This window comes from Gobio gobio, assembly GCF_949357685.1.
Source record: "Gobio gobio genome assembly, chromosome: 7".
Lineage (NCBI taxonomy): Eukaryota > Metazoa > Chordata > Actinopteri > Cypriniformes > Gobionidae > Gobio > Gobio gobio.
This window is the reverse complement of record NC_137103.1, coordinates 49,791,374-49,805,648: the sequence shown is the minus strand read 5'-3', so window position 1 is coordinate 49,805,648 and position 14,275 is coordinate 49,791,374. Positions and strand designations below refer to the sequence as shown.

Sequence of the window (14,275 nt, the reverse complement as noted above, 5' to 3'; positions counted from 1 at the left end):
TTCTCATTTAAGTGAGGATTTGTGGACCAAACGTTATGCCAAAACTCACAAGTCCGACTGTTCATGACTAGGGAGCCACAACCTCTCGTCTTCTGCTATTAGTGCTCTAGAGTGTCAAAAAACTGCACAGTAGAGCTCAGAGTATTGTGCCCGCTTTTCCCAGCTGTATTATCAGATTTGCGGCTCGACAGATCCTGCATTAAGACACCATGGGAAACTCAGCGTGAGTGTTTCAGGCTGGCTCTATCTGAATGAATGACATTTTGTCACAGTCTGTGGTTTTGAGGCTGTCTCATTCTCCCAAGCACACTGAACAGAACACAGCTCTTTTTTTTTTCTGGGATTGCAATGCATTGTTGATATCAAAAGGCCATTGCAGAGTGAACTGTCAAACAGTGGCTTAGTGGTTTTGGAAAGGCAGAAAACAGTTACAGTCTGTTATTAAAATCCATGACCACAGGGAAACAAGACACTGATTTTTAAGAGCCAAAGATACATTGACACACAGCCACCCCAAAATAGGTGTGTTATGTGTTTGTCTAAGGGTCCGAGCATGTGTGCGAGTATAGGAAATGATGCTACAATTCCAAGGAGACAGGAAATGCCTCCAATCTTGTATGTGGTGATTTTTCCACTGGTGAGTCACTGGTTTGGACAGGGAGCGTGGTTCCTCTCATGAGAGACACAAACTGACTCCTTGTGCGAGGTGGAGCTGCCGTTCGGAGCATGTGTAGATACACGTGCATGTTTTAGGAGAAAATCGTTTATATGATTTTCAAAAAGTTGCTTGTTTTGACATATGCTGAGTGCTCACTTCATAAGTGTTTACATAGTTAAAAACAATCAGGTATCTCAATAGTCCACTATAAATAAGGGTTTGACAAGCTTTTTTTCCCCAAATAAAAAATGCTTTTAGGGCCATTTAAGGGATAGTTCACCCAAAATGACTTACCTTCATGTAGTTCTTTAGCTGGTAGGACCTAATCCTGTAATTGAGTAATGTGACGCATAAATGTAAAAATGAAGCTCATATGACTTGGTATTCTTAGGCACAATGTGAAGTGGCTTATTGCTTTTATATGTATATATGAAATAGCTGAAAGCATTCCTTTTTTTCTTTTTGTCTTCTACAGACGTTATTCACACACAAGGACCACTGGATGGTAGTCTCTACGCTAAGGTTCGGAAGAAAGAGTCTCTGGACGGAGGGGTCACAACTAATGGTCTCCCAGCTGCTGTCGACCATGCTTTACCTGCTGTAGACCACACTCTACCACCAGTCGACCACGCCTTGTCTGTAAGCAGTGACTCGGGCAACTCCACTGCATCCATCAAGACCGACCGCACAGATGAAGCCAGCCATCAGCCGGCCTTGGTGAGTCAGCCGTCCTCCCAGCCCCTAAGCCCAGAGGAAAAACAGGAGCTGGACCAGTTGCTCAGTGGTTTGGAAGCACCAATGCATCGGACAGGTTACCAAAGCAGCTCTGGCAGCGGAGGCGGCGGAGTCCTACACCTCGTCCCTGCCCAGGTTCACGTCAACGGACACAACAACATAGACAGAGAGACAGACATACTTGATGATGACCTGCCCAACAGCCAGGAAGGGAACAGTGTGGACAGTCTCGGAACCCTCTCGTCATTTGAGGGCAGAGCCACACCAGCGGATCTATACTACCAGTCGGAGACGGTTATTAATGGACAAGATGTGCCCTACTTGGAGAAGGGTGTCCACGAGAAAATGCCAGAGCCCAGAGTTCACAGCTCCTCATCTGTCCAGGAGAACTTGGGGGTCTCTAGTGGCTACACCAACCAGAATGGCAGCATCTACCGATCTCAGTCATTAGGGGCAACCCCGACCACAGAGCAGACGTGCATGCCCAAAGCTCCCACACGCACAACCAGCAGTAGGGATGCAGTGCAGAGGGGACTGAATGTTTGGCAACAATATGGTGTTCCTGAGGTCCCAGTCACAGATGGGGTCACCTTCAGCCCTGTACTACAGTCCCACAGCCTTCCGGAGTTCCCTCCCTTGGCATCTCAACAAGAAATCGAACAGTCCATTGAGGCCCTCAACATGCTGATGCTGGACCTTGACCCTGCACTTACTCAAGTCCCCAAGTCCCATAGTGCCCCATCTGGAGAAGGTGGTGTAGTCACCACCCAGCCATCTTTCTCTCAAACCCAGGCACGGCCATCCTATCAGGCTGATGCAGCTATTCATGACCGTGGTGGGGCCTCTTTGGCGGGATACCCTCTGGCATATCAACAGGTAGCCACAGAGCCTCCACAACCCATCATGAACCAGCAGAGACCCACAGCCATATCCCAGCATGCTGCATTCCCTTCCGACATAGAAGGTCAGGCTCCCATGTCCCATCCCACAATGCCTTCCTCCACCTTTGGAGTTCTTCAGTTAAAACCCCTCAACATTTACCCAAGTACCACATCCCAGTCCCCTGAGCCCCAGTGTAGCTACTCTGCCTCCTCATCCCCTTTGCCCAAAGAGTCTGAACCAGAAGATATCAACTACAAATTGGACGGTCTTGTAGCTCACCGTGTAGCTGGTAAGAGCAACCTTTAAAAACCTCTTTTAACACTTTCAGAGTCATTTTACTTGTTCAAAGGTACAATAGTGATGTAACATTGGTCAACCCATGGGCAGTAACCAGCCAAGAATTTGAACCGTTACTTCTGCATATTTTTATGTATACAAAATGCAAATTGAATCAATCTATCAGGGGAAATATAGCAAAGGAAAATATTTCCATGCCTGCCTTGAGTGCATGAGTTGAGCTTGTCTTTTACACTCAAGGCGGTGCCTTTTTTGGTGGAGTTTCTTTGTTGGCGTTGACATAAGCATCGTGAGATCACAAAGAAAGCTTTGTCCAAAGTGCTTCTGGCTTAAGCCTCAATATCAGACCGCATTTCTGTTTTGTGCCAAGCCAAAACCGAACATTTGTACATTACATCTGGAGAAGTGCCCAAACAACTGAGGGCTGTTATACGGCAGTGCACTTTTTTTATGTTAACATTATCTGTTCAGCTTGAAAGTTTAAAAAGATTTTCCTGGAAGCCTAGGTTTTTCCCTTGTGATGTTTTTAGAATAATGCCAGCACATAAGAGTTGTTTGTTGAACCAATGTTGTTTTGTCGCATGCTAAATTCACCATGACTTGAGTTTAAATTACAGATGTACTACAAGTCTATCACATACTGCTGATGGATCTTACAACCAAAAACATCATAAACACAGAATATATATAATTTCACCTAATCCTAAATTTCTGGCAAAAACATAAATGTAAAACATTGTTATTCGTATGAGGAATAATGCATTGGCTCTGGACTCACTGTTGCCTCCCAGTGGTTGTACAGTACAAGGTATAGAGTGAATGTGCCTTCTTTATCTTTAATATCTTACAAAATGAATGTTTAATCAGCATCAGACAGGTGTTGAAGGTTGCATGCTGACAGAAAGAGCTCTGTCCGATTAAGTGCTTTCTCTTTCTATCAAACATAGCCAGAAAGTCCTACCTTAGCTAAACCATCCCCATCTTTGAGAACGGCAGGAAACCAACATTAAACACGAGAGGAAACATTTTAGATAAGGCTCTCATGGATAAACCTAGTCAGCTATGTTTCTGTTTTATTGCAGACCAATGCTTAGTAGAGTTGTTGACTCAGCATAGATAAATGTTCCTGTAATGAGAAGGACAGCAAGAGGAGGAAGCTGCACTCTTTCTTTGTAACCTTCCCTTGAGTCCTAGCTCTTGACACACTGTTTGAAGAGCTCTCAGTATCTAGTATTGGGATTTGGTTATCAGACGTGCCACTATCTGGAATTAGGGAACACTTTGTCTACATTTACCATCCACAATGTGCTGCCACAGATAAAGTGTGTTTATCTTACTTACTGAAGTTAAGGCACACACGTACTACACGTTAGAACTGTGCAATAAAATTAATAATTTATCTGCAAATGTTTTCATCTTTTTTTCTAGCTTCCTACCAATCGCCCATACTTGATTCAAGCAAAATGCTAGCATGACATGTGCTAATGTTTTCTCCCCTCCTTTCTCCACCCTTTTATGTTTATCCTGTTTGTGGAACACCTGTCCCATCATCACCTCCGCCTTCCCTTCCTCCTCTTCACCTTCTTCCTTTACTTCCTGACATGGTCCGTCATTCCTCCTCCTCTTCCCGGTGGTGTTCAGAGTACACTGCTCGTATCCGAGGCATCAGTGAAAGACAGAGCATTCCTGAGCTCGGCCACCACCGCCGCCGCTCTTTCTCCTTCAGTGGTTGGTCCTCTGATGCACTCTGCCTCCCACTGACATTAACTCATAACACCTGTGCATGTTGTGTGGCTGTGTGCTGCATCTCGGTTCTCTCTCGCTTTCGCCCCCTATCTTTCCCTTCTTCTCTTTACTTCAGTGTCCCTGCATCCCAATGTGCATACTATCCACCCTAAATAGTATTGAATATTACTAATGTCACATACTATTTAGGATGGATAGTATGCACATTGAGATACAGGCTGAGAGTACTTGCTTTTATAAAAATTATTTTATTTTGTTATCTAATTATATTTTTAATTATTTTAATTATTTTTTATTTTGTTAGTATCGCATGTGTTTACGTTATTTGCGATGTTATTATTATTATTATTAAATTAAATGATAAATTATTATATAAAATATGACTAAATTCTAATTGGATGTTAAATGAAATGAAAAAAAAAAGAAATACAATAAAATAATATTATATAAAATAAGTGTAAACTTAAGTACATATAAAGGCATAGTTAAGAATGAAAATCCTGAAAATGTATGACTTTCTTTTGTGGAACACGTAAGACATTTTGAGTATATTTTGTCTCAATGTTTTTTCCCCATATAACGAAAGACCATTTACTTTCATTTTTCATGGTTTTATCAACAAAAACAGTTAAAAAATCATAGAAATATATTTTGTCTTACACAAAGACCCGAGTGTGAGTAAATAAGGACTCCTGACACAATTTTAATTTTTTAGATTAACTATCTACCAAAGGAATACACTTTAGGAAGTAATAGTTATTAGAAAGAAAGAAGTCTCTTTTCCTATTTCTCTTTCACTATTTGTTTCTCTTTTTATTTCTCTCCTTACTATGAACCCTCTTCCTTAACCACTAACCTGTGCTGGAATTTTTCACCTTGTTTGGGTGGAATAACAGTTAACAGTAGTAAAAGCTTTCGTTTGCTCCTTTGTGCTGGGTGACCTCTACAAACAAATTGCATTTGTATTATGTGTCGAGTTAAAGTTACAGTGTAGCAGGACAAAGGCCAGTCTGTCTGGATCAACTGAGCCCATGTCACAAGATCCAGTCTGCCAGACCTGGGGAACAATACCAAGGCGAGCACACACTGGCTTCATTCAAGGACTCTCCTTTACCTCTGTTTTAGCATTTAGATGAAGGACAAAGGGTAATAAATCCTCCCTAGTCTGGAGAGCATTATACCATCCTTATCTGCCACTGGGGAGTAAACGTCTCGTACACTGAATGTCTTCAGTCACGTTCGAGGGCCCATGCTGTTCGGTAGCCAGGTTCCTGGAGGAATGTTTGTCTTGGACCTCTCCCGAGTCTGACCCAGTCCAATACAGATATAACAATGGCATAAATGGCACTATGGAGAGAAAGGCCCTGTTTACACCTGGTATTAATATGTGTTTTGGTCGATTGGATCACAAGTAGACGAGGGAGACGCATACCTGTTTACACCTGGTGTTTTAATCCATCTCTTTTGTCCACTTTCGACCACTTCTGTCCTGATTTCTTCACGGGGAGGGTCTAATGGACAAAATAAGCTTGTGCAATTTAAATATGAACCCGTCCGTAGACAACGGAAAAACATACAGAGAGCATCAGCCTTCGTTTCTGCTCAGATAGCTGAGAGATCACGCCGATCGCTGTGAGTGTGTGTTAGAAATCAGGAATGGGGATAGAACATTGTGCTTGGAAAGTTTTTCGTCTTCAAACCAAGCTTGTGTCTCCAGGCGACAAGGTTTAAATCTCGCCTGGTTAGCGCTCTTCTCGTTTAAACATTAGGTCAGTAGGTGGAGAGTAGACGGTCTTTTGTGACTGTTCGAACACATTCGATCACATAAACGTTTACACTACGAAAGCAATCCGGTTGAATGTGTTTTTCGACTACCTCTGGAAGTGGTCGAATGTGGACAAGCTCAAAATGTTTTAGACCCTGTTTACACCTGTATTTAGCATCTTCCACTTGTGATCTGATCGACCAAAATGCTTCGTAATACCATGTTTAAACAGGGCCAAAAAGAGCAGTATATACAGCTCTGGAAAAAATTAAGAGACCACTTAACATTAAGAAATCAATGTTAAGTGGTCTCTTATTTTTTTCCAGAGCTGTATATAGTGTTTTGTTAAAAATATTAGGTAGGTAAATATTGTTGTTTATATTGGTGCATATGAATGCAGCTTAAAGGGTTAGCCATCATTAAAACCAAACAAATACTATTAGATTCAAAATGTTTAATGCAAGAAGTAAAACGCACTAAAATGCTAGTTAAAGGGTTAGTTCACCCAAAAATGAAAATTAGATGACATGATTTACTCACCCTCAAGTCATCCTAGGTGTATATGACATTCTTCTTTCAGGTGATTACAATCTGAGTTATATTAAAACATTCCTGGCTAATCCAAGCATTATAATGGCATTGAATTGTTCAATGTGCAAAAGTGCATCTATCCATCATATAACTGCCCCACACGGCTCCGGGGGTTAATAAAGGCCTTCTGAAGCGAAGTGGCGCGTTTGTGTAAGAAAAATATACACATTAAAAAAGTTATAGACTAAAATAACTAACAACCAGCGGAAAGCCATATGCAATTCGACTTCCAGCAAAAGAATAACCCCCGACACGATGTATTGAAGCATCACAAGTTTTTGATGCCTCTCACGGATAGCAAACTCAAGCCCCTCTTCTCTTATATCGAAATCCTCTGCCATTTCTCTTTAAAAATTCTCGCTCTTGATTCGAATTCATGACCGGTGTTTTGTTTTTCTCTATCCTCTGCGCTTCTGCATTCGTCAATGCGCATGCATCAAGGGTCAAGGGTTACTCTTTCGCCGTAAATCGTTGCGTACGGCAATCCGCCGGAAGCTAGTTCATTTAGTCTATAAAGTTTTAAATATGGATATTTTTCTTACACAAACGCGCCACTTTGCTTCAGAAGACCGTTATTAACCCCCCGGAGTTGTGTGGAACAGTTATATGATGGATAGATGAACTTTTATAATATAACTCTGATTTTATTTGTCTGAAAGAAGAATGTCATATACACCTAGGATGACTTGAGGGTGAGTAAATCATGGGCTAATTTTCATTTTTGGGTGAACTAACCCTTTAACTAGCATTTTTGGGTGTTTTACTTCTTGCATTAAACATTTTGAATCAGACAGTATTTGTTTGGTTTAGATGAGGGCTTCTCTGTTTCTCAGTTACAGCAGCTTGAATCTATCAGGACAGTGTGATCACTAAGGTAACAGCACAGTTTGTCATGCACAGCTGTAGATCTGGCGTACTACATCTGTTTTGCATGTTTCCTCTCCCGACCTTGTCTGAAGTGACACCCGGGGATATAGACCATATGATATCCCAGCACATCCGAGCGCTGGATTCATCGCTTCCCAGACCAGTCAGTTTTGGAATCTGCATGTTTGACATTGTCGTGGAAACCGCATGAATCTTATCCAGGCATGTAAATAGATTGCAGATGGAGTGAGAGTGTCCTTTTGAAGACCCTCCCTTTGTGACATCACTACTCTATTGTTCTGAATCGCTTGTTTTGTGGGCAGAACTCCAGAAGCGGTTTAAACGCAGCCTGAGTGTCAGAGCGTCTGGCTAACATTATGTTTAAGAACAAGGGTGGCCACTTGTCCAGAAGTGGAAGTGGTCAATCTCTCTCAAGTTGTTTCCCAGCGCACGTGAGGTTCGGATGGTCTGAGCTGTGGTCTGACCACACGTATCAATCGTAGGCCGCGCTCAGGGAGCTAGTAAATATTTTGCTCAGCCTGTTGCCCGGTTTCCATGATATTCAACTCACTCCCACCAGAATGTATTAATGCTTTGCTCTGTCTCAAACTGAGTTCAGTTAAATGGGCTTAAACTCTGTGTGTGGCTGTGCATGCTTTTACAGAGTTCTCTTTTTCCTTATCTGTAAGTTTGACAGTGAATTGTGAAATCGCTCTGCCTTAAGCCTAGTGCACACCACAGTACTGAAGAGAAATGTAAAGACGTATTATTTTGTGTGCGTGTTGCTATTCTGATTTGCTAGTTGCTAGTGTTTTGAGTGGTTTCTAGGGAGTTGCTAGGGTGTTTGCGAATATCAAAAGAGTAAAAAAATTCTCCATGATATTCAAGTCTCTAGATATGACTCCTAATTCTATGGGAAAGTCTGTCATCTTAAAAAAGGAAAAATAGTAGCAGGTTTTTCAGGTATCATTCATGTTCATATTTTCAATTGATGTTAGTCGGTGTCGATTTTCTATTTTTCTCTCCCTACTAGAGAAACACTCTAGGGAGCAACCCACGCTAAGTGTCCTGGAGATTTGACTCGCAATTTCAATGGAGTTTGGTATTAGCATTTCGCTTAAAATATTAGAATAAAATATAGAACACATCATTTTATAATTCTTATTAGTTTTTATTTAGATTGCATATCATTCTTCCTTTTGTTCATTTAATGGATAACAGTGTGAAACCCACGCCTTTTTTAACTACTGATTTAGAGTATGTTACAAATGTTAAGTTAAACCAATTAGTTTTTAATTAAATAAATGTACTATTTTTATTGATACTTTTCTCTTTGTGTGTGTATACTGTATATACACACATATTTATACTTATATACTGTATATATAATAGTGTGTGTTTGTGTATATATGTAAAAACACTTTTATGTTAGATGCAATTAATCGATTTTACAGCCCAACAACAACAATAGAGATGTTTGTCGTAGAAAACAAGTTAAATAGATGCATTTAGATGCATTTCATCTGCTTTCAGTTATCCATTTTTTGTTCCCTGTTTTTCCTTTCCTAGTAGAGAAGACTTACACAAATTCAGTTTTATTTACACCGTCATCTCTTTGTATCAAACAGAACGTGATGAAATAGGCTTGAGAGTTGCTTTGAGGCTGTTCCAGAGTTTTATCCAGAAGTACACACTACCCTTTAAATCCACAGAGTTTCTGTAATATTCCAGCTTTTTGTAATCTGGGCTGTTTGAATGAGAACATTGTTTGTAGCTCCAACAGGCTTTTATGTGGTGCGAATTGGACGTCAGTGCAGCTTTTGACAGAGAGTTAATTCTTCAGAGCTCATTGGCAGTTTTCCATGGATTTGTTCAAGGAGTATTTTGACATTTGGGTATTTTTATTTTAATTTCAAGTATGATGAATGTTCTTCTGCAGGCCCTAATAGTTATCTGTTAAAGATGATGTCATGAATTTATTTTCTTGGCAGGAGTTCAGTTTGGTGAAATGTCACCAGATGAGTCTTCGGTTCCTGGAAGGTGCCGGACTACCAGTGAGGGCTTTTCCCGAGATGACAGCCCAACCCGAGGAAGCTCGGTCCGCTCCCCCATTCGTTGCATCTCACCCGAGCTGGCCAATACGATTGCTCTGAACCCTGGGGGGCGGCCCAAGGAGGTAGACCAACTGAATTGACACATGTCAATCATATGAATTATTCCTACTATTAATCTCATAAATAAACGTGGATGTATATGTGTTTGGGTATTTGGATATGTGTCCACCTGTCCTTCTTTCTCCAGAGACACATGCATAGCTACAGAGAAGCGTTTGAGGAAATGGACGGGGGTCCCGTCAGCCCCCCTCCGATCGTTGGTGGTGAGGCCCTACCCCAAACCCCTGCCTTCCCTGTCTCACCACAAACCCCTTACTTCAACCTGAGTAAGTTTCCCTGTTGGAGGAGGAGGGCGCCATAGAGCCGTAAAATCACTTATTCTGTCAACGCTATAAAAGGGTCACAGCCATCGCTGAATGTTGGTTCTGTTCATTTTGATATTATCTGGAAAACATTTGAAATTCAAAGTGTGAACAGAGCAAGAAGTCAAACTGTCATCCGTTTGGATAGAGTAACGCTTGCGGTTTATATACAGGCAGTGTTTCGAAACCTAGTGAACTGCCTACATAGGCAGCATCATAGGTGTGCTTCTATCATGAATGCTGTTCCAGATCGTAGGCAGCACGATTACCCTCTTTAGGCCAGATTCTAAAGGTGTGGTCACATTTACCAATGCTGGGCGAAATACAGCAATTGTGAATTTCGTGTGAGGGTGAAAAAGTTCACCAAAGAGATTTGGCTCATGCAAATTCTGCATGGTTTGAAAATGACTTCGGCGTGCCCATTGCTTCATACATCTCTACGCTATCGACCTTTTTTTAGCAAGCAGAATTTCGCTAATATGACCACACCTAAAGGCAGCATCGCTTATATCCTTCACGGAAAAGATTCATTGTGATGAACTGTGTCAATAATCCATCCAAGATGAGAAAGTATTGATAAAAATAGTTCTGATTAAAAACTGGGTTACCCAACATTTTTGTTTTTATTCTTATATTGTTTCACCATTAGCTTAGCAACATGCTAAGACAAAATCCTCAATCGAAACCAACAGCAAATCATGTTTAATGTGCGTAGCGCTATTTTTATTATGCCAAGATTTGCTGCCCATGTAGAGTGTTCCAATTGCTCTCTTATGAAGTTAGGCTGCCTATTTAGGGGGTAGACTGCAAGAAAGCTCACTAGGTTTTGGAACAGAGCCCCTGTGTTTCATAATTAGTACATCATAATAGTGGTGGGTGTTTTTGCTTCTTTGCGTAAAATAATCTTTTGGGCTAACATTACATTAACACACTGTCTATAAGCCAACGTGAGGTCTGGCAGCAGTTAAATCCAACCCTACCTCGGGGTGTTTGCGTGAGCCAGTAGATATCATTAACAGATGCTATACAGTTCTTTCACATGTTCTCAACGTTAAAGATGTGTGGCCTCCGTTTGAGTGATAACACACACTTTGTGTTGGCTCATAGACATACATAAGTGCACAGATCAGAAAGACCCCGCTCTCACTTGCTCCCCAGCAATTCTCAACGTCTGTGGGTCTGAGAAATGTTTTTTTGTCAGCAGTTTTTCTAGCCTCCACAGTCATTGTATCTCAATGCAAGAACATGCACACGTGCTTCTCAGGTTTCATGTTAAGATGGATTTCTCCAGTACAGTGATAGCTTTGGTTTTTATAACCTATTGCTTCATCTTCACCTCCAGCATACTGTCCCTGCAGGTTTAATATAAAGCCTCTTGTAAAGGTCTATAGCCTCTTTACAAGGTTAGATGCACACCATGTTAAGCAGCTCTGTTTTCCTTGGACTTCCACTGCATTTCTTCTCACCAGACACCTCATTTCAAACCAATTCGAGTCATTCTCTTGAGCTGACATCTTACCCCGAGGCCTCCTCAAGACTAGTTCTGCTACCACGAGCACCTAGATGTGGCTTCAGCGAACAAAACAGAGCTTCAGCCTACAATAACACAAAACATAATCAATCAACTCTTGTCCTAGTGTGTTGCGTTACCCCAGGATATTAAGTGAACATTAGGACTTTGCAATACATTCAATATTCATGATATATTCGTGAGGTTTATATAGCCATGTAGTTTCTAAAGATGATTTCATTAGACTAGACTAGTTTTGTTATCCCTCTTTGTCGAAACATTTAATTATGAGAATGTTAATACGTCGTAAGTTGGCGTTAGTGTTGTAAGTTTGATTTTTTTTCTCTGATTCACCGATTCATTGTATTATCATTCAAAAAATGTTGTGTGCTAAAATGTTTTAGTTAAAATATAGGTTGGTAAATATTGCTGTTTATAATCAAAATTAGTATAATTTTAACACTTTTAATTGAAGAAGAAAAAGTTACTTCTAGTAAGTTTGATTTATTTATGTCCATCATTTCAAACTTCTGACAAATTGATTCAATGAATAGCTTCATAACTCAGATTCAACGGTTGGTTTGTGTCAAGTCTTTTTTCATGTATACATTTTTTGTTGTTAGTAAAAATACATGCCATGTTTACTTTTTAATTAGATTAAATAGTAGGTTTTTTTCTTTTTTAATTAAATATTGTAATGTATTTGCCAGCATTGACTTAACTGTTATCATCCAAAATTATTTTAAAAAGCAACTTTTTAATCCATTTTAGAGCAAATACACAAAGGCAGTGGCTATTTACACAAGTTTGAAGAGCAATAGATTATATTTACTAAGTGAAAATAGCAGCATTTTATTAGCGATCTGCTAAGTAAATTACAATAGTGATAGATTCTATTTACATTATGTAAAAATAGTAGTATTTTTTGCAATAAGTGTAAAGAGTAGCTAGATGCTATTCATTCTTATAAATAGTGACAGATACTATCTGCACCTCAGTGTTGTTGTAAATTAAACTGTATATAATAATAACAGAGTATAAATTATTATATTTATTAAAATGATTAAATGGATGCCACTTTATTGGAACAATAAAGCCCTCCCTACACCTACCCCTAACCGATAAACACTTCATTATTAAACACACGTTAGACACTTTATTAACACTTTTCGAATATTTTCTTAATTTGTATTGAAAATGAATGCCTTTCTGATCTGATCTGATATGTGATGTGAAAGGTGAGTAGAGCGAGTTTGGGAAAAGGCGGCTTCGAACTCTGGTCTGTGTGTATAAAAACTTTACACCTACACTATTCTTACTGTTGACAATTAAGCATCTTCTGTAATTTTGTCTGGCCCAACCAGACGTCAGTGGGCCGAGTTAGTGTAAATAGCCTCTGCCAAGGTGTAAATAGACACTCCGATACATAAATGTCAAGATATATTGAACCATCAAAATCTCAGCATACTGTTAGGAGGTTCATTCAGAAGACCTGCTCACGTTATGTGTAAAACTCTCTAAAGTGCTTCTGCTGGATTCCTGGGGAGCAGGTGACCCACAGGGGCTCGTTTTCTGTTTGGAGATTGACAGACACTCACATGCAATAGCCACTTCCTGGTAGCACGTCTCTGTGGCTCCTTCCTCCTGCAGAGAATGAGAGGCTGGAAACGCTTCTCTATACAACCCCCCTCCCCTTCTCCTTGTGTCCAATGCTGAGGCACTTATTCTGCAAAACAAAGAATTGATTTGGATTCTTTGGTAAGTGGAGGATGCATGTGTGTCAGCGATGATGTCAACTTGGCCCTGCCAGATCGCAAGCATATGCTCTGCCTTACCCAGAATGCACGTGGAGAGCAGCCCTGAAGAACGCACACACACACCCAAACACATCATGATATAATCTGAAGTAGTCATTTTTTTTAAATACAGGTGTAAACAGGGTTCAAAACATTGTGATTTGATCACTCACACCACAATCAGGCTACGTTCACACTGCGAGCCTTAGAGCTCAAATCCGATTTATGGCTCAGATCTGATTTTTTTTTGTACAGCTGTTCACATTGTTGTTTTAAATGTGGCCAATATAAGATTCCAGTGTGAACAGATCATCGTCCTGATCTGACCGATAAATAACGATAAAAGAACGATAAAAAGACAGCATACTGAAAATAGCAATATATTCTATTTACACTATATAAAAGTAGCAGTTGCAATATAATAAGTGCGAATAGTTGTTAGGTGCTATTTACTTATAAACAGTGGCAGATATTGTTTGCACCTCAGTGTTGTTGTACATTAACAGGATGCAGTAATAGCATAGAGTGTAAATTACTATATTTCTTAAAATTATTAAATGGATGTCGCCTTATTGGGACTCCCTACACCTACCTCTAACCCTAACCGAGAAACACTTTATTATTAAGCAGTCGTTAGAGCACTTTATTTACACTTTTAAAATATTTTCTTAATTTTTATTGGAAAATAAATGCCTTTCTAGAGCCCTGCATTTCTACCCGAGCCCGACGGGCCCCGACTTTTTTTACTCCCCAAGGGCCGGGCTTCGGGCCAATTTTAAAATACCTCAAACGCGGGCTGGGCTTCGGGCCTTTTTCCTTAATTTTATATTTTAAACATTCATTAATTAAAAGAAACAATGAGATGTGCTGCGCTGGTGGAAATAACATGAGACCATGATACCTCAAGACGGCTCGCACAGTGTTTAGAGTAGGCTACGCCGCAGGGCTGGCG

The 14,275-nt window shown here is 40.3% G+C and overlaps 1 protein-coding gene across 17 annotated transcripts in view; it reads left to right on the top strand.

Annotated features, from left to right (window-relative positions):
• Nucleotides 1–14,275, top strand: part of tns1b (tensin 1b) — a 322,198-nt gene that overhangs the window by 283,955 nt on the left and 23,968 nt on the right. For 7 of the 17 annotated variants that reach the window (XM_079822505.1, XM_079822506.1, XM_079822496.1 and 4 more), the window contains 3 exons: nt 1,134–2,564; nt 9,533–9,717; nt 9,843–9,918. In XM_079822505.1, the coding sequence (XP_079678631.1) occupies nt 1,134–2,564; nt 9,533–9,717; nt 9,843–9,918 (1,692 nt within the window). Of the gene's footprint in view, nt 1–1,133; nt 2,565–4,213; nt 4,301–9,532; nt 9,718–9,842; nt 9,982–14,275 lie in introns of all 17 variants that reach the window. The other 10 variants (XM_079822502.1, XM_079822493.1, XM_079822494.1 and 7 more) reach the window with 3 other exon arrangements.